This window comes from Podarcis melisellensis, assembly GCF_964234715.1.
Source record: "Podarcis melisellensis genome assembly, chromosome: 12".
Taxonomy (NCBI): Eukaryota; Metazoa; Chordata; class Lepidosauria; order Squamata; family Lacertidae; genus Podarcis; species Podarcis melisellensis.
Window position 1 is genome coordinate 38,550,679 of NC_138544.1, and position 23,913 is coordinate 38,574,591.

A 23,913-nucleotide genomic window follows, 5' to 3' on the forward strand; every position below is an offset into this window, starting at 1 on the left:
CTTACGTACCCCCAGAAAAATCACTGGTTATAACCCAAAACATCTGGAGAACATCTGGATGGAGAAGGATAATCTATGGAGAATGCAGCTGTGCCACAGATGAAGTTAAGCAAGAAATACTGGTGCAACCTATCAATAAGACTAGGAACAATTATTATAGAAAGAGGCACTTGGTAGATCAAGAACATGTTTTGAGAGTGTCAAGGTAACAATGTCTAAAGAAACCAGTGTATAGATATAGAAATGGTGGAGTCAGTCCAAGATACAACCTATACCCATTAACAGACACTGACCTAGAACTGATTTTTCAGTTACATGGAATGTACAAAATATTCATTTACAGAATAGTTGGCAAATGGATAGCTCCAGAGGAACGGCTCCAAACTGGATCTGTATTTAAAATTGGAGAAAATTAAGCAAGAGGGAGAAGTGGGTAAGTTGTAGAAATTGGCAGAAAGACAAAGCAAGGAAGTGGCAAGAGATGAGACCAAAATGCTCATGTTTGAGCCAGCAGGGGAAAGAGAAACAAAATTATACAAATCTTTGTGAATATGAATCAGTAAAAAAAAAGGTAATACATTGGCCTGCTTCACACATCATGGTAAGTCAAACTTTGACCAACTGGGAGCACACAAAGCTGCTGAGCCTCAGAGAGGAGCTCGCACCCACTTTGCTCCTTTCTCCGTCCTTTCAGCACAGTGTGGCACAGAAGCAAACAGATACTTTTGGCTTAGTGTGACATTCAGAGACTCCAGACCACATTGGATGATCTCTAACCATAGACAACCTGTGACCATAGGCCATGGTTAAGGAAGAGTTATCTTGACAATGATTCTAGGTTCAGACAAGCTTAGATCCCATCTCTACGATATACTTAAGACAGTATGATACCACTTTAAACAGCTGTGGCTCCCCCCCAAAGAATCCTAGAAAGTGTAGTTTGTTGTGGGTGCAGAGAGTTGTTAGGAGACCCCCTGGTCCGCTCATCAAGCTGCAATTCTCAGTCATTTAACAGTCAATCCCCCCTTCCCAGGAAACTCAGAATTTAAATGCATAGTGAGGATGGGGCCTAAGCCAAATCTTACTTTAGATGTTACCCCAAGCAAAATGGACTGGGAAACAGCAAAAGGGGTACAAGGTCCCCTCCAGATGCCAGCATATTTGCGCAGGTCTGGCAAATCATAGTTTGGTTTAGTGTGGCGTGCAAACAAGGATGCTACACAATGTTTATCATGTTTGGAAGCAACTGAGTAACACTTGTGTTGTTTGTGGCACCCGAGAGAAAAGGGAGAAAAGCAACATGCTGTTAGGACTAGTGAGGTACCTCTGTTGCCCTAGCTGCACACTCAGGCACAGGATACAAGGCAGCAAATTGCAATGCAGGTCATTAAGGTAGATCTGCTGGGAAACCTGCTAGCACAGGGTTGGGGTGGTGAGAATTGTGTATAATAGCACAAGTGAAGAGACACATCTAGCGGCACAGTAGAAATTAGTTAAGTTTATTTATAATCCTGAAAAGTCACTGGTGGTAGCATTTGTTGTGACAGTCCACCCAAGTATACAGTATATATAATACATCCAATCGTACCAATAGAGATTCAGGTGAGAAAAGAGATGGCCATTTATTTGGTGAAGCATTTTCCCTAGACTTTTCAGCTAGGTGGAGCTCTATAAACTTACAATGGTGTGCCGCCCATTGGGGGGTACATTTGCAATGACTGGGAATTTCAGAGGCTATTACGTCACAAAACAGTAAATGGAACCCCAAAAAAGATTTGTTCAAAGTAATGTCTCTCAAGGGTAGTAGGACGTGTGTGGAAAGTGCATGACCTACCCCTTGTCAACAACTTGACAACCATTCCTTGCATCAACCTGAAAAGTGTTTTTGTAATCTATCCCAAACTGGAGAGAATGCAGTTATGAGTATCATGCGCCTCAGTAAGACAGAAGCTACAGCTGTTCCAAGATGTTGGACAAACTACTAAAGAAATTTGCCATCCAGATTTGCAACAGCTGACTTTTAAAGAGGGGGTACCGCCATCTGTATTGAGCAACACAGTTGTGGGGCAGGAGAGCTGAAAATAATGCCAACATAGGTCACATCTGGCAACCAATGTGCCCCTTTGGTATCAGATAGTACATGGGGGTAGACGAGTCTAAAAAGCCCGGGATACAGATTTTCACACCCCTCTAGCTGCTATGGTCAAACTAAGCCTCCTGATGTATATATTTTGCTCTAGGAAGCTTATGGGCATTATTTTCAGCTCTCCTACCCCACTACAGTAACGAGTTGGTCATTAACATTATAAATATATCAAAGGGGAAGGAGAACTCAGGTGGTGAGAAAGCCATGTGGGGCTGTGCCTTTTGCCTAGCAGTCACTAATAGCTTGGCTGGGAAGAATGCCCAAACAGCAGGAGGGAAAGGAGACAACAACACCGATGAGATGCACCATAGGAAGCTGCCTTATTTTGAGCCAGGCCACTGGTCCATCTAGCTCAGTACTGTCTACACTGACTGGCAGACACTCTCCAGGGTTTCAGACATCTCTCCCAAAGATGGTAGGGATTGGACTGAAGACCTTTTGCAGGCAGAGTGGGTGTTCCAACACTTAGCTATGGACCTCCCCCCACCCCACAAACGGAGAGTTGCAAGAGACCCACTGCCAAAAAGGATCAGCAGTTTGGGTTAACTTATTGTGGATGGAGGGTCTTAAAAGGTCAGTGTAAATCTCAACATCCATCTGTTTTCGCATAGAAACATGGCCTTTTAAAGCGTCCAGGAATGTTGTGGGTTAAAAGCAAGGGGGAAGGTGATTGCTTTTAATAACTGAGAATCCCATCACTCTTTAAGATTCATTATCTTCGGTGGGAAAATAAAACCAAATTGGATACATTTTTTTAAAAAGGTAACACAGCCTGGGATAGCTCAGTTGGTAGAGCAATGAGACTCAATCTCAGGGTTTGGGGTGTTAAACCCTATGTTGGGCAAAAGATTCCTGCATTTCAGGGGGTTGGACTTGCAGTCCCTTCTAATTCTATGATCACAGCCCTGTTGAAATATTGTGCAGTGTAATAGGATATATTGCCTTTGGCTGCATGAGAGCAAGATCAGCTTATGTTTTATCAGAGTTCTCTGAAGCCAACTATACATATTTATTATGCTCAGCTGCAAGCTTAACAGAACTGGCATTAAGTAAGTGGAAAAGGCAACCTGGAATTTGTGGAACAAGCTTTACGTTGCAGAGTGGGAGAGAGAGTGTGGTTTATTTTTTGAGTTGCCCATGAATGTCTGTTTCAACATATAATTTTTTAAAGGCACAATTTTAGCACAGTGTATTAAGTAGAGAATAGTAGTTTTAAGCATATCTAATTCTGTCGTCCTCAAAGTTTGGAACCTTCCCCCCCCCCCCAAGTGATCTGAGGTTTTTCAAAGCAGGTTATAGGCGACAACATAATTTTAGGCAAATCAGTTAACACAGCATTGTTTGGAGCAACAGAGCTAATTAGGTAATAAAAATGCCATATAAAATAACCTCAAAACAACCTGTCACCATGGACTGCAAAAATATTTTCTATCATGGAGGTGAATTGAATATCCACTTGGGTACATTACTGCATATTATACTTCAAGAAATTACTTAATCTGTACTGCAAAATAACTTTACATGTAAACTTCAGATTCACATACTGTGACATACTCAAAGCATCCCTGTTTTCCTATTAATGTAAACAGTAAAATTTAGGGCTTAAAAAAAGAATATTTTAATAAAATATTAAAAACAGCACAATGTAAGCATTTAAATGTCTCGGTTTTGATCAGTTACAGGTGAACAGACTTTCCTATTCCTTTGTTCATGTGGTGTAAAATGCTATTATTGCCCAAAATGATTAATTTCTTCCAAAAAAAGCATCATTGATTTCCTTTGTAGTACACTCAGCTCCTATACGATAAACATACAGTGTAAAATCTTCATGTAACATGACAATTAAACAGTCTTAACGTTCCTGCTCCACCTCCCTCAAAATATGTCTACCCTTGGCAAAGAACACACAGCATGATTATGACATTAGATTTTGGTAAAACAAGAGCCAGACTTCTGAATTGCTGGAAGACTTATTTCCTGTTGCAATGGGCCAATTTAATTAAATGAAAAAGGTGCCAGCAGGAAAGCTTCCGGCATAAGGAGCTTATGATGTTTCTATTTTCAAAGAGTGCCAACATGCAGGGTAGTTAAGTGTAACATTTGCAGTAAGGTCATAGTCATCATCGCCACCAAATACTGTCTTGCACCTCTCAGCTCAAAACGTAAACTGATCCACAGTTTAGTTTTGACACCAATATTGTCGAACTTAACATGCATATAATGCCTTCCTCCCCACCCAACTCTAACCATTCATTCCAGCTCAGCTAGTATTCACGGAGTGTTGTTGCAATGCACACCGATTAAGAAGCTGATCTATTTTAGTTATTATTAGTTAATTTATATTTGTTTCTGCACACACTCACACGCACGCACACACGCATCAGAAATAGCTAGAACTATGCTGGGCATAAATCAGGCAGCTGTTAAAGCGAGTATTTCACCCCAGTCAGTCATCTTTGCCAGCAGATGTAAACAAGGGGGCTGCCTTCTGCAAGATAGCACTTTGAGAGTTCCTTTTAAAAGAAGCTTTTTATCCCTTACACACTTGTAGCAATTGCTGCTGTTCCCAGACCTTGTATCTGTCCAATGGAACATTAGGTTACGTCAAGATGTTGGCAATAAAGTCCAAGAACCGCTTTGAATACTGTTCGGGATTCACTGTTGAAATCTCTGCACCGGCCTGAAAAAGAAAGAGGCAGCTTAAGAGAACAACTGGCTTGTTGTGGCAGGAGATGCATTCATGATGTCCATGTCACAAAACGCACACTATGGTAACCATGGTATTAAGGAGGAGGACAGCAAAAGTAACAATCCAGATATTGCCCTAAAACAGAGCATGCTGGGGGAGTGCCAGTGCCTTGCAAGTGGTGACTCTTGAAGTTGTGCTACCCAGTCATCCAAGCACCTCCTACCTCTCTGACTCTTTTCCAGCTTTATTCATAATTATCTTTGTCCAGAGCTTTGCCTTTTACTTTCAGGTTTCTTTTCTGCCATCCCTTCTTCCTCCCACCCTCCCTTCCATATCACCATCCTTGTCTGCCCCCCCCCCCAATATTTTCTTCAAAATGGCGCCCCTGAACAGCAGTGTATGTTTATGTGAACTCAATATTGTGCAGTGGCGTAGCGTGGGGGGTGCAGGGGGGGCCGGCCGCACCGGGCGCAACATCTGGGGGTTAGGGTTAGGGGGCGCAAATCCACAGGTTAGGGGGTGCAAATTACTTGCCTTGCCCCGGGTGCTGACAACCCACGCTACGCCACTGATATTGTGTGATCTCCCCAATCAGTACCAGCAAGTCATGACTGACTTGCATAAGGCTGTCGAGGGGCGGTGGTGGCAGCGGGTGGCTGTATCTCTAATTTTGTGTTATCTGAGAAATGTCGCAGGTGTGACTGGCTCCTCCAGCACAAACTCAAAATTCAAAACGTGACCACTTGTCTAAAAATCTCTAATTTTGAACTAGGGCTGGGCGATATCTTGGTATATGATCCAAAACTGGTTTTGAAGTCCATATCATGATATTGGTTTTATAATTTTTGACCTGGCAATATATCACAAATCATGATGTGTGTGTGAAAGAGAGAGCATGCTATGCAAAAATCACAATGTGGGAAAAACCGTGAAGCCAGCCTCTGCATAGCTCCATCCTTATTTCAGACATTGTGATATCTTAGTATATTGCGGTGTTTAGCTGGTGATATATTGCGAAGTTGAAAACCAGGTATTGCCCAGCCCTTATGTGAACATAACTGACTAAGTTGGAATATATATATCAATGAAACTTACGCCGTGTTTGACGGTTTTTGCAGCATGGGCAGCTTTCTTTTTTGCATCGTAATGAGTAAGAATATCAATGATTGCCATAAAGTATACCTCCTTCCTGGGTGCATCTGTGAAAATAATTCATAGTACTAAAAATAATGCACATATTTGTAGCCAAGAGATTAAACAACTCTGCAGAAGCAAGTTGGAAGTTATTCTGGTGGTAGACCTTTGCCCCTTTAATAGTGTCTTAAAAACCATATGTGAGTCCTAGAAATCTTTTCACTCTTTGATAATTAAGGGGTAAGAAAGATAGATAACCCTAATCAGTGGAGAGAGAGGGGAAAGTGTGGGTGCACTTAGCTGCAATTGCAAGCTGGCACAATTAAAAGTGACTGCAGAATTAAAACTTCCACACCAAAACTTACAGTTTACAAGTTTTTTGATGACTGAATGAATGAGTGAATTGTAATTGTAATTCTCACTCCCACACTTTGCAATTTTATCTGTAGTAAGTGCTGCAGGTTGTTTGATGGGGATTTTAAGTGTGTAGTAAGATTTCAACTTGTTTAAAATATTTTAATTGTTGTTCTCTATTAGCTTTGGTAGTTATACTGCCCACAACACAATGTAAAAATCTAAACAGAGAATCTCTGGAACATGCCAAAACAATCACCTGTTTCTTTTGTCAAGCAAGGTGTACCGGTATTTGCCATTGTAAATAACTGTCCAATGTCTATGCGGTCAGTAGACTTTCAAATGAAAGCAAAAAGGAGTTATTCAAGACATCAGCTTAGAATCTCTATCTTTCTGTAGCATTTAGCATATAGCTGGCTAATGCAGTATTGTAGTCATTTATAAGTGAACTGCTTTTACTGTATTCAGACAATACCTAATAATGACATGTTAAAATCAGAGCCATGCATTGAAGATCCCTTACCCCACTCCAAAAAGTTTTTAAAATCCTACTATAGATGAGCAATTGATAATTGGGCATCATGCTTTTTGGCCTTGGTGGAGTTTTCTTTCCTTCTAGAGACTTGGAGACTGATGCAAGAATTGAAATATCTCCCATGTCTAAATATACTTACTTTCATGGCATTTTATTCCATAAACATCAATGGTTGGATCGAATTCTCCTGGAGCTAAAGGCTGCAAGCTGTTGAGTGTATTTCCTGGGCTATCTGGAGGCGTTCCAACAGGATGAGCCCCATCGCTTTCTCCTTCCTCTTCATCGTTCTCTTCGTATTCAACCTCCTCCTGTTCTGCTCTCTCAACATCATGAATTCCAACCAGCAAGCTGTAGTCCATGAGTTTCAACTGAGCAAGGAACTTTGAAGGCAACAATAAAATAAGGTCAGTTACCAAGGGGTAGAAAATCCCAAGATCCAGTTGGGTGGGGGTGGGAAAAGGTGACTTTTCTGCAGCAAATGTTATTTTCTACTGCAACAGGCTTTCTCGAGTGAAAGCCAAAATAGGAAGCTTCAATGGAAAACAAGTGGGATTCTTCAAGTCTGGTATATTTTATGCATGGCACGAAAGGAGAAACACGACAGTTTCCCTAGCTATAATTTGGATTTGAGGATTTATTTTTTGCTTTGAAAAGTTGAGCAGAACGTTGCTTAAGAGAACTTTCTATCTCTTACAAAGTGCTAGAACTAGGAAACCAGCCAATAAAATTGACTGGCAGCAGATTCCGGACAGACGAAAGGAAACAATTCTTCACACAACACACAATTTAGTGACAGAATGAATGTGTGGATGGCCACTAGCTCAGGTAAAATCCATCCATCAGTTGATGGCTAAATGGAACCTCCCTATTCAGAAACAGTATGATGGGTCACAGCAGTGGGGAAGCCCTTTGTAGGCTATTCAGTAGGCTATTGGTTTGTCTCTGTGGGATCCTGAATGCTCTGGCTGACAGGACTTCGATATTATCTAGTAGGAAACTTCTTGTAATCACCTTGTCTGACACTTGCAGAATTCACTAACCATTGTTTAAAAGCAAAATAGTATGGAACTAATGTATTTGTACCTAAATGTCGGTGAAACACATGGCTTCATTTCCCACCAGGTCCAATGATCCCACTGTTTGCGTATGTACACAAGGGAGAGGAATGCCATACAGTGACCACAGCTTCTGTACAGGAGTCTGTAAAACTGCATCCTAGTGTGCCTAAGGCTCTGAACACATGATCTGTACCCTGCAACTAGATCATGCACTCAAAGCCTATACAGTGGTACCTCGGGTTACAGACACTTCAGGTTACAGACTCCGCTAACCCAGAAACAGTACCTCGGGTTAAGAATTTTGCTTCAGGATGAGAACAGAAATCGGGCTCCGGCGGCGCGGCAGCAGCAGGAGGCCCCATTAGCTAAAGTGGTGCTTCAGGTTAAGAACAGTTTCAGGTTAAGAACGGACCTCCGAAACGAATTACGTACTTAACCCAAGGTACCACTGTATATCCCGCTCCAAGAGTACATTCTACCTGGACCATGTGCATGAACATTAACTGGGTGGGGGCAAAATTGAACTGGTGAAGCAAGGCAGAAGAGCCAAATTTATGCTGTTTTAAGAAATGCTTTGTTACATGACAACTTTCAATAAAAGAATGCTAGCTGCAAGGAAAACAGATTTGGCCAGTCAGTGTGGATGACACCTATTAGTGTTCATGTGCATTGCTTGATTTACTTTAAAAAACCCCAAAACTAATAGGTAAGATGAGGGGATGCAGAAGGGGGCTTTTAACCCTTTGCTCCTGCCACTGTCCTGATTTGAATCAACCCTCCCTTTCAATTTGCCATGTTGCAACTAGTTTGATCCTGAAGATCGGTCTTAAAGACAAGACTGCAGCAGTGCAATAATTTGATATACATTAGATGGCTGCCATGAAGGCTTGTTGAGCATCTTAGCCCCATCCCAGCTGCATGCAACTGAAAAGCCATACTGAATAATCAAGCAAACTCAGAAGCAGAGTGCAGAGTTTCCAGAAAAACTGGACTCTAAGGAGACAAAGCCGTGATCCAGAGAGTCCCTGCTATAAACATAAATCAAAGATTAAAACTGATTTGAAACTGAATTACATTCAACTAAATATATTGGGGTAAATTTAAGTATTCTGTGAGCATAGTTGCTGCTCTTAGCATGCCCTCCCCCCAAAAAATAAGAATGTGAAAGATAAAACCAAGATTCAATTCTAGTTTTCCATTATCACCGTGGCATGCCAAACCACTACACAATAATTGCCTACATACACAATTTAATGATCCTTCAATATGAATTCTAATCAACGCCATAGAAGCCACTCCAAACACAATTACATGACTGACCTTCCAAGAATCTGTCATACTTAAAATAGCAGAAAATGCAATTTTGCCCATATTTCAGAGGCACATCAAGTGTTTACGGAGCATTTTAACAGTTCAAGATGCAGTGCCATGAATATTAAAAGCAACATTTGTGCTTTTCCCCCCGATGCTAGTTTACACCACCAGCTTGAGGGAAGTAATAGCCTGCCCCAGCCTCAGCATTCCTCCTGTAAATAGACCATGGCTCTAATCCCCCTTTATCTCCTCATTTCAGGGGTTTCCAACCTTTTTGACCCAGTGGATGCATTTTGAACTTTGAGAAAGTGCCACGAGCACCAGTCATGAAATGGTGCTGCAGAGTCATGGCACACCATAAAATGACTGCTGTGGGGCCTTCGTGCAATGGCTGCCACATCTAAGAGAGCAGAAAAAGAGACAGAATCACGAAATGGTGCAGGCATGCCACCCCATCAAGGGGGGGGGGAGGCACCTGTATCAGGAATTTTCATTGATAGCTTTTGTGGGTACCATGAGAAGTACTGGCAGGTACACTGGGTGCCCTCCGTAACATATTGCTCTCATGAAAAAACATCAGCAAATCCCAGTTACAATCAGGAAGACAAATAATTTACAGGTCACTATAACATTTATTTGCAGCATTTTGCAATATTGAATTGGTGGGGTAAATCTGCCTAGGAGGTCTGACTACAATAGGCACTCTGGCTTTTGCTAAGTGTGGTGAGCTTCAGAGCTGACCAGGCAAGTGACCGCTTACCTCAACATCCTTTTTAAGCTTTTCAAGGAACATCTTTTTGTTTGTTTCATCAATATAAATCTTCTGGCCATCGTTGATGAAGTCGTTGTCTTTGAATGTCGGCAGTTCTTTGGCCTAAAACGGACAAGAGAAAGCTAGCACATAAAAACCGTTTCAAAACAATGAGCCCAGTGAAACAAGCAATGAAAACAAGGAATTTCCTGATCAAAAGCGCAGGGGAGTATTTCAGAGCTATCCAAAATGTGAATAGCCACAAGGGGGCACAAATGAGCTACGGCTCCAGTGCACACAAGCAATGATTCTAAATGTAAGGAACAGAGCATCGTATTTTCCCATTTAATTGAGACCTTGTTTGCTTTTATGACCGATTTGATTAAGTTAAGCCGTTTTAGAGTATTTACAGTAAAAAAGGAAACACGTTGCTCATCTGCAAGACCAGCCTTCACCTTGTCAAGAGTCGTTGCACACACATCTGTTTTGTCAGAAGTCTAGCACAAGAAATAGGTGCGGGGCTCAGCTGCACTCCTCATCAAAACGCCCCACAAATGCTGCACATTCAAAGGGCCCAATTCTGATACTCTGCTCCCCAATTAACTATGGTATAGGGCAGTGCCAGATTTGCGTATAAGCTAAACAAGCTATAGCTTAGGGCCCCCCTCTTTAAAGGAAAAAACAAACCTGGATGTACACTTCCAAAAGATAAAAAAACAAATAAAATAAAACCTACATACAGCAACAGTGTTTTGTGTTGTGTAGGCTCCTATGATGTAAGCAATGGGCCCCACCTGCTATATAAAGAGCCCCATTACCTTCAGTAACTTAGGGCCTCATCAAACCTAAATCCCGCCCTGGTAAAGGGAGATCAGGAGCAGGTGTCATGAATCATGTGCTTCCTCACCACTGCTACCACACACAGCACTGGGAGAAGCCACATTTCCTTCCACCCCTGATCTCAGAACCTGTGGGTCCCCAGATGTTGTTGAACTACAACTCCCACCCCCTAGCTAGCAAGGCCAGAGCTCAGGGATGATGGGAGTTGTAGTCCAACAACATCTGGGGACCCACAGGTTGAGAACTGCTGCCCTAAGACGGGTAGGCAAACTAAGGCCTGGGGGCTGGATCCGGCCCAGTCGCCTTCTAAATCTGGCCTGCGGGCGGTTTGGGAATCAGCATGTTTCTACATGAGTAGAATGCATCCTTTTATTTAAAATGCATCTCTGGGTTATTTGTGGGGCATAGAAATTCATTCTTTTTCTCTCTCAAAATATGGTCCAACCCCCCACAAGATTTGAGGGACAGTGGAAGAAGTTTGCTGACCCCTGCCCTAAGAGATAGCTGGCTAAAGCATGTTGGATTGAATAGCTGTGCTATGCCCAAGGTTATTCAAAAAGTTAAGGGCATGCTTTCCAACTTGCTCTCTAGGTATGCCAATGTAAGACACACATACAAGTTAATGTGAAGCTTCAGTGGCCTGGTTCACTGCTTTGCTCCTCCTAAGCCCTTTTTTTATTCCCATACTGCGCTGAGCTAAGCCTAGATTTGGCTTAGTGTTTCAGCCAAAAATGGCTTTGTGGTGAAGCTCTCCTCACTGAACCACAAGCTGTAGCCAATGTTTATGTGAACCAGGTCACTGTAACAAAGACAAAGCATTTTTGTGCAAGGTATTTTTAGCTAATACTTCTGGAAGGGTGACTGGGTAGAGGGCAGCACACGCTTATTTCTTCACACTTCTGTACAGGGATATGTGTAAATTGGTCCTTAACACAAAGGCAGAGGAAGCAGTAAAGGAAGGTGAAGATGCATTGGCAAAGGAGAAGAGAAAAAGGCAGTACAAGGTAAGATGAGCATTTCAAGCCTGGTGATGTGAGTCTACACACACTGCCAGAAACCCTAATCCAGACTTTGGGGCACCAACTGACTCCGGCCATAAAATTCCCCATTAGCACCTATGCACTGGTGCAGAAAATACACCAGTGGCAGAGGGGGATGGCATGGAAATACCCAACCACCATTTTTCTTTGAGGCCAAACTCTGAATTATGCCCAGAAGCAACTTGGTAACCAATCAGATCTGCTTCTCCAAGCAGTAGCCTGGAAATAACTACTGATATCCTTTTAACTCAACAGTACTTGTATGTATTTTAATAGTACTGTATGCTTTTTTTAATGCTTGAAATTCAGAATGTGTGTATGCTGTCTGATTTCCTATGCTTCTTGTTGTATAAATAAACGTTTGTAATTATTTTGAAACCAGCATCTGTTATTTACAGGCAGAGTGATGGCAGAATCATGGTACATGATTATCACTGTTTCCCCCTTTCATAAAAGCTGAAGTTAGGCAACTTAAGGAAACATAACCTTTGCCATACCTTTTCCTTGTCGCTGGCTTCTCTTGCAACTGTAGACCCCTGAAACAGAAATACTGTATTTAAATTGCTGCTGGGGATAAAACTGAAGGGCATAAGTGTTCTTTTATGCACAAGTCCTCCAGCAGATTCACAGCAAGGTTTTTCACTGTAGCCCTGATGCAAAGTTACACACACTCAGATTACAGTATATGCAACATTCAAAAGCAATTAAAACATTCTGGCATAGCAGAAGGTTAAGCAGAGGCCCCTATCCCTGATGTGTTTCCATCTGGAAAAGTCTGCAATTTTAAAAACAAGGATACAGTGACCGAAGCTTTGAGGACAGAACGCCCAATTGCAACCTCTTGCCAGATGACACCATGAAAAAAAGGTAACAGGCGGTTGACCATCTTTGATTTGAGCTGTTTGACAGGGGAATGTTCTCCCTTGGGAGGTTGTGGACTCTCATTCACTGGAGGTTTTTAAGCAGAGTTTGGATGGCCACCTGTCATGGATCCTGTAGTGGAGATTCCTGCATTGCAGGAGGTTGCAATAGATGACCCCCTTGAAGTCCCTTCCAACTCTGCAGTTTTATGAATCTATGATTGGACTTGTCAATTGACGAGCATATCAGCCCTGCCAAATACCAACTTTTGCAGCTAGTGAGACAAGTTTAAAATTTTGAATTGGTGTACAATGTACATATAATTGAATTTCTGGGAACCGAGGAGGCCTGATGTTTGCTGCATGCCACTCTTGGCAGGTAGCAGAACTGACAGGCCATAATTTTGTTGTCTCCAGAAAACCATTTATACTAACGTAAGGGAGAAGGCATTGGGTACGCTACAGCCAAAAGGGGGTGAAAGAATTATGTTGTCATTCAAAATAAGCTTGGCCAGCAAACACGTCTATTTAAGCCAACAGAATGTAGGTTGTTTGCATTCTGGATTTTGAGCTCTCAAGGCCACCCTACAGTTACGTTTCAGTCTGTAAGCAAATGCAAAGGTGCAAATCATATGGGAAGGTATACGCCAGTTTCTTTTGCTAAAAGGGCACGTATCAGCTGGTTAAAATAAAGTGCACTGGAGGTCAGTCAGTCTTCCTGAGAGGCCAGTTTCCAATTGAAACATATTTTTTTTCAGCTCGCCACGTTACTTGCTAAGGAAACAAGACAGGATATGAATAAGCTAATCTGAGCCAGTTTGACAGCTTTAAACAAACCAACAGTGCAATCCTATATTTGTCTACTCAGAAACCCCATTAAGTACATTGGGGCTTACTCCCTTGCTAAGTGGGACTGCAGCCTAATATTTTGGTCATGGTAACAGAAAATAGAAGTTGCTTACTAGGGTTTTTTAATCTACAAATATTAGCTCAACTTTTAACACATTCTTCCTAACTCCATTAAAATGGTTCTATTAATTTATTTATTTTTTTAAAAATCTGCATGCAGACTGATTTGTAACAGTCTACAGAATCCATTAAGGACATGAGAGCTGCTTCAGTTATTTTTATTTTTTTACCCCTCAAATGGTTTTCACTGCAACCATTAGCACTTATCCACTTTTAGCGAGCATACTTCTGCTAAGCCACTTCCTTTACAGCACACAATACAACTCAACGTTATCTTACTTCCATAAAAGGTTTGGGCGTTAGATAAGCCGCAAACTATTTCAATAATAATAGCTTAACGAAAGAGTTTCCTAGACACTTTCTGGTGTACTGCTACTGATAGCCTCTAAGAACCCACAGAATTTTGTACCATTTAGGGGGGAGGGGACTATCAAGGCAGCTACTGCAATATTCATAACAGAAGCTGCTCAGTGCTCACCTTTAAATCATATTTTCTATAAACAGATAAACGGTGGCTGAATACATTCCTTGTAACAATCATATATACTTCGACTCCGTCAACAGTAAGCCGGTACATTCCCAAAAACTGAGGAAGCAGTGTGTTGCCATGACACTCCACTATAAACTAGGAGGAAAAAATTAATATTAGAACTTGACACATACTGGATATCTGTTGCAGAGATACACAGAAGTAACAGAGATTCAGACATACAGATTTAATGAGAAAAGTTATACCACAATGCAAACAATTAGAAAAAATAATTCTAGAACGCCCACATTCTTTAACTGTTGGTGGGCCATGCTATAGGGTAGCTGCAGAATTTGAAAAGCCTCTTCCACACAGATATGAAAAGTGAACACAAACATTTCCCCCCCATTTAGTTAGGAATCTCTTCAAGGTGTTTCGCTAATCCTCGTCTCTCACAAACAGTCAGAATTCACATAACCTAGCAATTCCCTTCTCTTACTAGTTCTCACCTCAAATCTGCACCTCATGATTACACAGTTCACTTCCAGCAGGTAGAAACTATGTACTTTCACTTCTAAGATCTCAGCATTCCCTCACAAAAAAGGATGTCCGCCTTGGAGCCTGCCACCTGCAGATATATGGGAGCTATCAAAATAGATATCATGCCCCGTTCAGCTAGCAGATATAAACACAGTATGCATCAAAAATACTTTTTGGGTTGTGCTCTTTGAAAAAGAAGAAAAGGACGTGTTTAAAACTTCTGTTATTTCAGTTAATGGAAGGAAGAATTACACCCAACCATTTATGAGGAACCAGAAAAGGACCTAGATCTGCAACACCATATTCAGTGTTCAGCAGGTTCATAGGGGCTTATCAACTCCTCCTAGTAGTATCTCCCCAACCTTCCTGAAAGTCAGGGAGCAAGTGATATATTCTTTTTCTGTATGCATTCCTCTCTGGATTTCAGTCCATGCCTATGACCCAGCAGTTACTTCCATTTATACCAAATAGAAGTTACCTACCTAACTCTGCAAATTTTTTCTCTGCTTTATTTCAGTGCTTACATTTAGAAGCCATGCTAAACCTTGGAGCTTCTTCTTCCCCTGTTGTTTCCAGAGACCCACTGTTAACGTCAACCATAGTTTAGATGCAAATAGAATGCTAGACTGTAGCTAATGGAAAACAGAAGCAAAAGCTTCTAACACATCCTTGTGGCTACACTGGTGGACAAGGGGCAGGGAAGCTCATGAGCCTGAAGCTCCCTGAGAATCATTCTCATCACACTAAACTATGGTTTAGTGCAAAGTCCGAACTCTCCCAAGCCGAAGACACCTAGACTTGTATTACTATTGAGAATACAAGAACATGAATACAGGTATTGGAGGGTGGATGGTATTGACTTTACTTGCATAGTACAATGCCATAAAGGATTTTTATAAAAATAAAAAGTACTCCTTTTTTGTACAGCAGAATAAGTCAAATTCTTAAGTGCAAAAGTTAACAACTTACACAATTATATATATTTTGCAGTTCTTCAAATACCTAGTTTAGTGACTTCAACATTAAATGGAAATTTATTTAGAAGAATACAATGAACAAAGTTAACCATGTCTGGAGACACTTCTTAGCTGTAATCAAACAGCTTTTCAGGTTGCTAGCAACATCTATAATAGTATAGAAACAGACTGGGGGGTTAATCTCATGGGACATATAAAACACTACATTTGTGACATAAATGTGGAGTGAAATAAGCCTTTTCTTCATATCCAAAGATAGCAGCTATTTTGAATTTCACTCAACATGACTTTTCTTCCAGGAAAAAAACCACATAGGGCAAATGAAACAAATACATTTTAATGCTATCTTTTAAAAACAAGAATGTTCTACAATATAGGTGTTTCTTTTTCAAACCATATTTGCTGTACTGTGCTACCTCGCAGGACTATATATTCTATATTCCCAGACTGATGAAAGAGATGGCTTTCCATCCACCTATGATTTTAGTTTCTATTTATCAAATTAAGTTCACACAAGGAATGCTCTCTTAATAGGTTTGAGAATTAAACAGAGGTGGGCTTAGGGAGTATAACTTGACTCTGGTTACTGTATAGGGAAAAGAACTTGAGCAAACACTTTGCTATCTTTTTAAACCATGAGTAACACTAACGTTCAAGTATCATTGATTTAAAATATCTGTAAGACCCGTAACAGTAATATTTTGTGTCAGATATTAAACCCAGCTTTATTATGGAACTTACCTGAAAGTAAACATACCGTTATATTAATATTTCATAAATCATAAGTATATTTGTTAAATTTAAGTAAGTACCCCTAGTCTCCTTGGATCAGTGATAATACCCCACTACCAAACATGCAAAGGCTAGAAGGTAAATAAAGATATTAAAATAAATGATGGCATTGGACTGGAAAGTGGTGAATAAAGCAGGTGTTCTAATTTAAGGTTTAAATACGCTGGCATGCTGGCAGCTGGCAGGATAAGAAAACAGCAGGCGCACAGCTGGAGGAGATAAGGAGGAAGGAAACCCTGTTGGCACATCTAATCCTTGACAGGCACCCTGCTCCCTCAGGGAAAGAAGTGATAAATGGCACATTGTGTACTATTCACAACTCACATACCTCAAGGAAGCTGCCTTATACCAAGTCAGACCACTGGTCCACCTAGCTCAGTACTGTCTACACTGACTGGAAGGAGCTCTCCAGGGTTTTAGTAAGGTAAAAGGACCCCTGACCATTAGGTCCAGTCATGGCTGACTCTGGGGTTGCGGCGCTCATCTCGCTTTATTGGCCGAGGGAGCCGGCATACAGCTTCCGGGTCATGTACCCAGCATGACTAAGCTGCTTCTGGCAAACCAAAGCAGCGCACGGAAACGCCTTTTACCTTCCCGCTGGAGCTGTACCTATTTATCTACTTGCACTTTGACGTGCTTTTGAACTGCTAGGTTGGCAGGAGCAGGGGCTGAGCAATGGGAGCTCACCCCGTCATGGGGATTCGAACCACCGACCTTCTGATTGGCAAGTCCTAGGCTCTGTGGTTTAACCCACAGCACCATCTGTGTCCCACACTCCAGGGTTTTACATTACAGTCAAACCTCGGTTGTTGAACATAATCCATTCCAGAAGCTCATTTGGCTTCCAAAATGTTCAACAGCCGAGGCACAGCTTCTGATTGGCTGCAGGAACTTCCTGCACTCAAGCAGAAGCCGCGTCGGATGTTCTCAGATTCCGAAAAACGTTCGAAAACCAGAACACTTACTTCCGGGTTTTCGCTGTTCGGGAGCGAAAATGTTCCAAAACGGAGGCATTTGGTTTGACTGTATCAGGTTTTTTCATATATACTAGTTAGAGCTCTTGCCTTTTTTCCTGATACGTTATGCAGAGAAATGGGAATTGTCAGTGGCTATTAAAAAAATTAATGTAAACACACAAAAAGGTGTGGTGAGGGGCAAAAGAGTTTTCCATCCAAAAGCCTAATAAATTAATCTAAAGCTTCCTACCTTTCCCCCCTTTAAAACCTATTTATTCCTGCTATTTCTGTTGGAAAGTAGGCAAACAAAATTAATTGTTCAGAAAGAGGGTTACAGGATTTTTGTTGGTGCCCATTAACTGGCAGTTTCAGTTTTGCCTACACATTAATTGGAAATCTAGTCACAAACAAGTCTTCGTTTGATACATTCCAAGAATTCAGCGTTTTGTTTTGTTTTAAAAAAAACCTGTCTAAAGCTTTCAACTACTTAAAAACAAATCTATAAATAAAAGACAAATTGAGCCCTATGGGAAGAAAGAAAAGAAAAGAAAAAACACTAATTTTCCTAAACACATTCAGCGAGTGTACTGTAGCATATTAAACAAAGGCCTCACATACTGCTCATTCTTAGATGCCAGCAGACAAAGACTCCTGCATAGTGTACTGACAATGTGTAATTCCGTCTCTGTTTAACACAGTAAATTCCAGAATTCGTATATGTCAGAGACTGCCTCCAGGTCCCAGCTCACAGAAGACCAACGCTAGCCAGCGGAACTGTACAAAGTCTTTATTGAAGTTTAGTTCCCATTTTCAAACCCTAGCGTGCATCTCTACGTCTAGACCCTAGACCAGCAAAGCCTCATCTGAGTCTCCGCCCCCTGTACACCAGTTCAACACTCTAGCCTTACTCCACCTTCTGCGTTTCTCCTTCCGCCTCTGGGTCCTACTACCCCCCTGGGTGCCTTCCTTCCTGGACGCTTCGGATGCGGACCCCTCGGACTCCTCCCCCTCTCTTCGGCGGGCTTTGGGACCCGGCTCCCTCTCCGGGCTGCTTATGGCGCCACCCTCTTGTACATTTGAACTTGGCGCGCGCGCGCTGCCCCTGACCTTCCTTTTGACCGTTTCCTCGCTCTCTGATGCAGGCGTGGCTAACCCTGACTCCTGTCCTTCCGCTGACGGAGAGCTGCCTGCTCCCGATGCCTGGGGCTCCTCCCCCCTACTGCTCTCCGGTGGGGAAGCTGGTCCCGATTTCCAGCTGCTGCTCTCTGAGCCCTCTCTGGCCCCTCCCTCCTGGGGTGTTCCCCTTGGCAACCCCCTTGCTCTGATCACGGGAGCCCCTTTCTGTGAATCCTCTGATTCGCTGGAGAGACTTAGAGACCTCGGACGGCTATCATCGCTGACTTCTCCCTCGGATTCCTCTCCCTCGGTCTCTAATTCCTCCCTTCCCTGTCCCTCTGCTCCTGAACCCCTGACATCCATCCCCCCCTCGAAGCCCCCCCTTCCCCCCTCCCCTCCTTCCGGTGTGGGTACTGGGTGCTCCGTCGTAGCGGGGGTGCGTGCAGGATACAGTTCGTCCCCCATGTACTCGTCGACATCTCTCTCCTCTGCTTCCATCTCTCTGTCTCCGTGCTCGAACCCCACGTCTTCCCCCAACACGTCCATGTCCGTCTCGCCCCCCTCCCCCTCTTCGGGTGATCCCAGCCAAGGACCACTCAGCCACTTCCTGCGCCACTGCTCCTCTGGTCGATCGTCCCACCAATAAGAGCTGTCTGAGGCAGACCCCGGTGGCGAACCCACCCGGGAGCTCGGGACTGGGGCCTGTTCTTCGTCCGAGTCGAACCCCTGGAATGTGCTGGCCGAAAGAGTGGTTGTGAAGAGCCAGTCGTCGAAATACTCGGCTGGCATGGGCCTGTGTGGGAAGAGGGCATGAAACTCCTCTTTGAGCAGAGGCTCCTCCAAAGCATAGTCCGGAACCCAGCTGTTCGCAGTGGCCGGGGTACCCTCTCTGGCTAGGAGATATTCTACTCCTTCTTCCCCCCATCTCGAGTCTAAAATCTCTGTGACCTCGTTGATGTGCCCCCTCCTTGGCGACCCCCCCTGTCTGGGCCCTTCTCTGGGCGGGTCCGGTGCTGTGTCTGGCTCCTGAAATCTATGAGGTGCTTTGTAGGGCGTGAGCACTGATCTATGGAACACCGGATGCATCCTGGAACCCTCCGGAAGCGCTAACCGGAAGGCCACTGGATTGACCTGTGCCTGGACTTGGTAAGGTCCTAGCTGCTTATGTCCTAGCTTCTTCTTCGCTAACGATCTGGTCGGCACTGCTTGCGCTGCTAACCAGACCCAGTCTCCCACCTGTATGTCTTCCCCAACTCTTCTGTGTCTGTCTGCCTGCACTTTGTATGCGTGTTTTGCGAGTTCTAACTGCCTCCTGAGCTGTTCGTGGACTTCCTGCAACTCCGACGCTAAGGCTTCCGCTGCCTGTGGCTCCCCCTCCCCCACTCTCTCTAAACTCGGGAAGGTTCTGGGATGCCTCCCGTTGTTGGCAAAGAACGGCGTCACCCCCGTCGACACGTGCTTCGTATTGTTGTAAGCGAACTCAGCGAGTGGCAGGTAGTCCACCCATGTCGTGGGCTGCTGATTGGCGTAGCATCTCAGGTACTGCTGCATGATGGCGTTGACCCTCTCCGCTTGTCCGTTGGTCTGTGGGTGTCTCGCCGACGCCAAATTGACTTTGACGTTCAGAATGCCCATCAGCTTCTGCCAGAAGTTCGAGATGAACTGTCGCCCCCGGTCGGAGAGAATAGATCGTGGCAGACCGTGAACCTTGAACACGTGGTCAATGAACAGTTTGGCGGTCTGCTCTGCCGTGGCTACCTTCGCACACGGAATGAAGTGTGCCATTTTAGTAAACATGTCCACCACCACTAGCACTGCTGTCTTTCCCCTCGAACTGGGCAGATCCGTGACGAAGTCCAGGGCCACCCTCTCCCACGGTTCAGCCGGTGTTTGCAGCGGTTCCAGCAATCCCGCCGGCGGTTTGTGAACTGACTTGGCCCTTTGGCAGGTGTCACATCTCGCGACGTAATCCGCGACTTCCCCCCGCATCTTGGGCCACCAAAAGTCTCTGGCTACTAGTTCGACAGTCTTTTCTTTGCCAAAGTGCCCGGCTGTGGGAGCGTCGTGTAGCTGCTGCAGAACCCTTGCGCGGAGGTCGTCTCCCGGCACGTAGAGTGCTCCCTTGTGGAGGAGCAACCCATCGCGTATCTGGAACTCGTCGGCCCTCGCTGTGCCCCTGTGCACCTCCTCCATCCTGGCCTGTGCGAAGGGGTCTTCCCGCAGCGCTCGACGGACGGCCTCCAGGTCCACGGTTGCCGACGCGCATGCCCACGCTTCCGGTGCGAAAATGTGCTTGGCCGCCGGCGGTGCCGCCTCCTCCAGGTATTGCGGCTTTCTGGACAAAGCATCCGCCATCACGTTGTTGTCGCCCGGAATGTACTCTATCTTAAAGTCGAAGTCCGCGAAGAACTCCGCCCATCTAATGTGTCGCTGGTTGAGGAACCTAGCCGTGCGCCAGTACTCCAGATTCTTGTGGTCCGTGTGGACCTGCACTGTGTGTCTGGCTCCGATAAGGAAGTGCCGCCATGCCTTGAACGCTGCATGGATGGCTAGCAACTCCCTGTCCCAGATGGTATAATTCTGCTCCGACTTGCTGAGCTTCCTCGAGTAGAAGGCGCACGGCCTCCAGTCCCCCTGCTGGTCTTGTTGCAACAGGACAGCTCCCACGGCTCTGTCTGAGGCGTCTGTCTCCACCCTCATGGGTCTGCTGGGATTCACATGCAGCAGCTGCTCCTCTGACGCGAAGAGCCGCTTGAGTCTCTGAAAGGACTGCTCCGCTTGCTCCGTCCAGATGAATTTCTTCTTCTTGGAGCTGAGCGTGTCGGTGATGGCCGCTGTCTGCATGGCAAATCCCTTGATGAACTTGCGGTAAAAGTTGGCAAAGCCGACAAACCGCTGGACTTCCTTCCGATTGCGTGGGCTTTTCCAGTCCAAAACTGCGCTAACCTTGGCGCTGTCCATGGCGAGCCCCTTGTCTGACAGCTTGTAGCCCAGGAAATCCACCTCCGTCACGTCGAACTGGCACTTCTCCAGCTTGGCGTACAGCCTGTGCTCCTTCAGTCTCTGCAGAACTTCCCTGACATCCCTCTCGTGCGCCTCGCGCGATTCTGAAAAAATCAGGATGTCGTCCAGGAAGCATACGCACTTCTTGTAAAGGAGCCCCGCCAGCACATGATGCATAAAGGCTTGGAAAGTGTGAGAGCCATTTTGCAATCCGAAGGGCATAACTCTGTATTCGTAGGTGCCCAGTGGCGTGAACATGGCCGTCTTCCACTCGTCGCCCTCGCGCATGCGAATCAGGTTGTACGCCCCACGTAGATCCAACTTGGTGAAAACGCGTCCTTTCCGCACCGTCGCGAGCAGGTCGTCTATCTTGGGCATGGGGAAAGCTGAGGGCTTGGTTTTCGAGTTTAAGATCCTGAAATCCACCACCAGCCTCCGTTGGGGCGTGTCCCGCTTCTTCACAAAGAATACTGGACTGCCTCCCACCGCTTTCGACTCCCGGATGAACCCACGCTGCAAATTGTGATCTATGAACTCCCTGAGTTCCTGCAGTTCATCCTCAGACATGGAGTACAGTTTCCCCGTTGGCAGCGTCGCCCCCGGCAGGAGGTCAATCTTGCAATCATAGGGTCTGTGAGGAGGTAGCTTGTCCGCCTCCTTCTCGCAGAAAACCTCCAAAAACTCCGCATACTTGTGGGGTACTGCTTGCAGCGTGCCCAACTGTAACTGCGGGTCCTCCTCTTCCTCCTCTGGGCTGGGTATGATGCAGTGTTCTGCACAGTAGGAGGATCCAAACGTTAGTTGGCGCTGGTACCAAGCCAACGCTGGGCTGTGCCTGTGCAGCCAACTCATGCCTAATACTACAGGCGTGTCTGACAGTTGGGTGACATTGAAGCTGATGACCTCCCGGTGATTCCCAATTTGCATCACCATCGGCGGCGTCTGCTGCACCACCTGCCCCCCTAGCAGTTCCCTGCCATCCACCGTGACAACCTTCAGGGGCAGCGTGGCTGGCAGTAAAGCTATGTTGTGTCGTTGAATGAACTCCAGTCCTATAAAGTCTGCATTACTGCCAGAGTCAATTGTGATAGGCACTTCTAAGGTGAGTCCATTGGGCAGCTGGAGCGATGCGGTGAGCTGCACCACTGGTTTGGGCGGGAGGGGGTCTGTGGGCTGCAAAATCTCCGGGGACTTCTTCACTGACTTGTCTGGCTGGGCCCCAGTGCCTCCTATTCCAGCCAGACTTCGTCGTTTCCCTGCTGTGGTTCTCTCTGCTGAGTTGTTTCCAATACTGTCACTGAGGCTGCAGTTTGCTTGCGGAGCCTCTGGGGACACTCTTTCGCCAGATGCTCCTCACTCTCACATATATAGCACTTCCTGTTCCTTCTAGGCAGCTTCGGTTTTACTGCTCCCGGTGTTAAGGCTCTATTAGCTGAGAGAGCCCTAGCACCTCCAATCTCCATCTGCTCTTCGCCCCCTCCCTGTGGAGGCGTGGACTGCGCACGCGCTGTCTCTCTAGACAAGAGGGGGGGCACCCTCCCTGGTGTGCGTCCCCAACGTCCTTCTTCTTTGCTCCATGGCCGTTCTTCCTGCCTCACCCCAATCGACAGCGCTCTTTCCACCACTTGCTGAGTGGTTGTGGGTCTCTCTCCCCGTGCCATCTCATCTTTGATCTGTGGGCTCAATCCCTCCAAAAAAAGGTCTCTAACTGGCGGAGAATCCTTATCCCAATTCAGCGCGTTGACCAATGCAAAAAACCTGGAATGATACTGCCTGACGCTGGCTTTCCCTTGTCTTAGCCCAAATATGTCCTTTCTGGCAATATCAATGTCTATGTTTGATAAGAAACAGGAATCCATCGCCTTAATGAATGCATCTGCGCTTTGGAGCGCTGGATCCTTGTCCCTCCACAGATTTCGCAGCCATGCTTTCGCGTCCCCATGCAAATGGGACAGGATGAACCCCACTTTCTCTTGCTCATCTCTAAAGTCTCTCTCCAACAGCTGCAGCGCAAACAGCACGTCTGCTCGGAAATTGGGGTACTGCTGCAAATTCCCATCAAAATGAGATACAATGCTGGCTCCTCTTTTCCCCAACCCAATCCCCTCGGATCTGGGTCCCGGTAGCCCCTGCTTCGCAAGCCCCTCTAACCGGGCTTGAAGATCTCTGCAGGCAGCCGCCGCTTCTTCCTCTCTCTTCCTGGATGCGATTATTTCAGCGCTGAGTTGTGTCACCGCTTCTTGCAGGGAAGCTATTTTCTGTTCTGTAGTCATCTCGCCTGACTTTTGTGAGCTCGCAAGGCACCAGTCTTCTGCCCTCCCTGCCTCGCTCCCGTAGCGATGCTTGAGGCGAAGAAAACCGGTGAAAATT

General features: G+C 45.1%; 1 protein-coding gene across 3 annotated transcripts in view; it reads right to left on the reverse strand.

Moving 5' to 3' along the window:
* Window positions 1-1,472: 1,472 nt before the first annotated feature.
* Window positions 1,473-23,913, reverse strand: part of PIP4K2A (phosphatidylinositol-5-phosphate 4-kinase type 2 alpha) — a 190,482-nt gene continuing 168,041 nt past the window's right edge. For all 3 annotated transcript variants that reach the window (XM_081882620.1, XM_081882619.1, XM_081882618.1), the window contains 6 exons: window positions 14,169-14,315; window positions 12,359-12,397; window positions 9,991-10,104; window positions 6,998-7,238; window positions 5,931-6,034; window positions 1,473-4,826 (listed from right to left, as the gene is read on the reverse strand). In XM_081882620.1, the coding sequence (XP_081738746.1) occupies window positions 4,746-4,826; window positions 5,931-6,034; window positions 6,998-7,238; window positions 9,991-10,104; window positions 12,359-12,397; window positions 14,169-14,315 (726 nt within the window). In that variant the 3' untranslated portion in view covers window positions 1,473-4,745. The remainder of the gene's footprint in view (window positions 4,827-5,930; window positions 6,035-6,997; window positions 7,239-9,990; window positions 10,105-12,358; window positions 12,398-14,168; window positions 14,316-23,913) is intronic.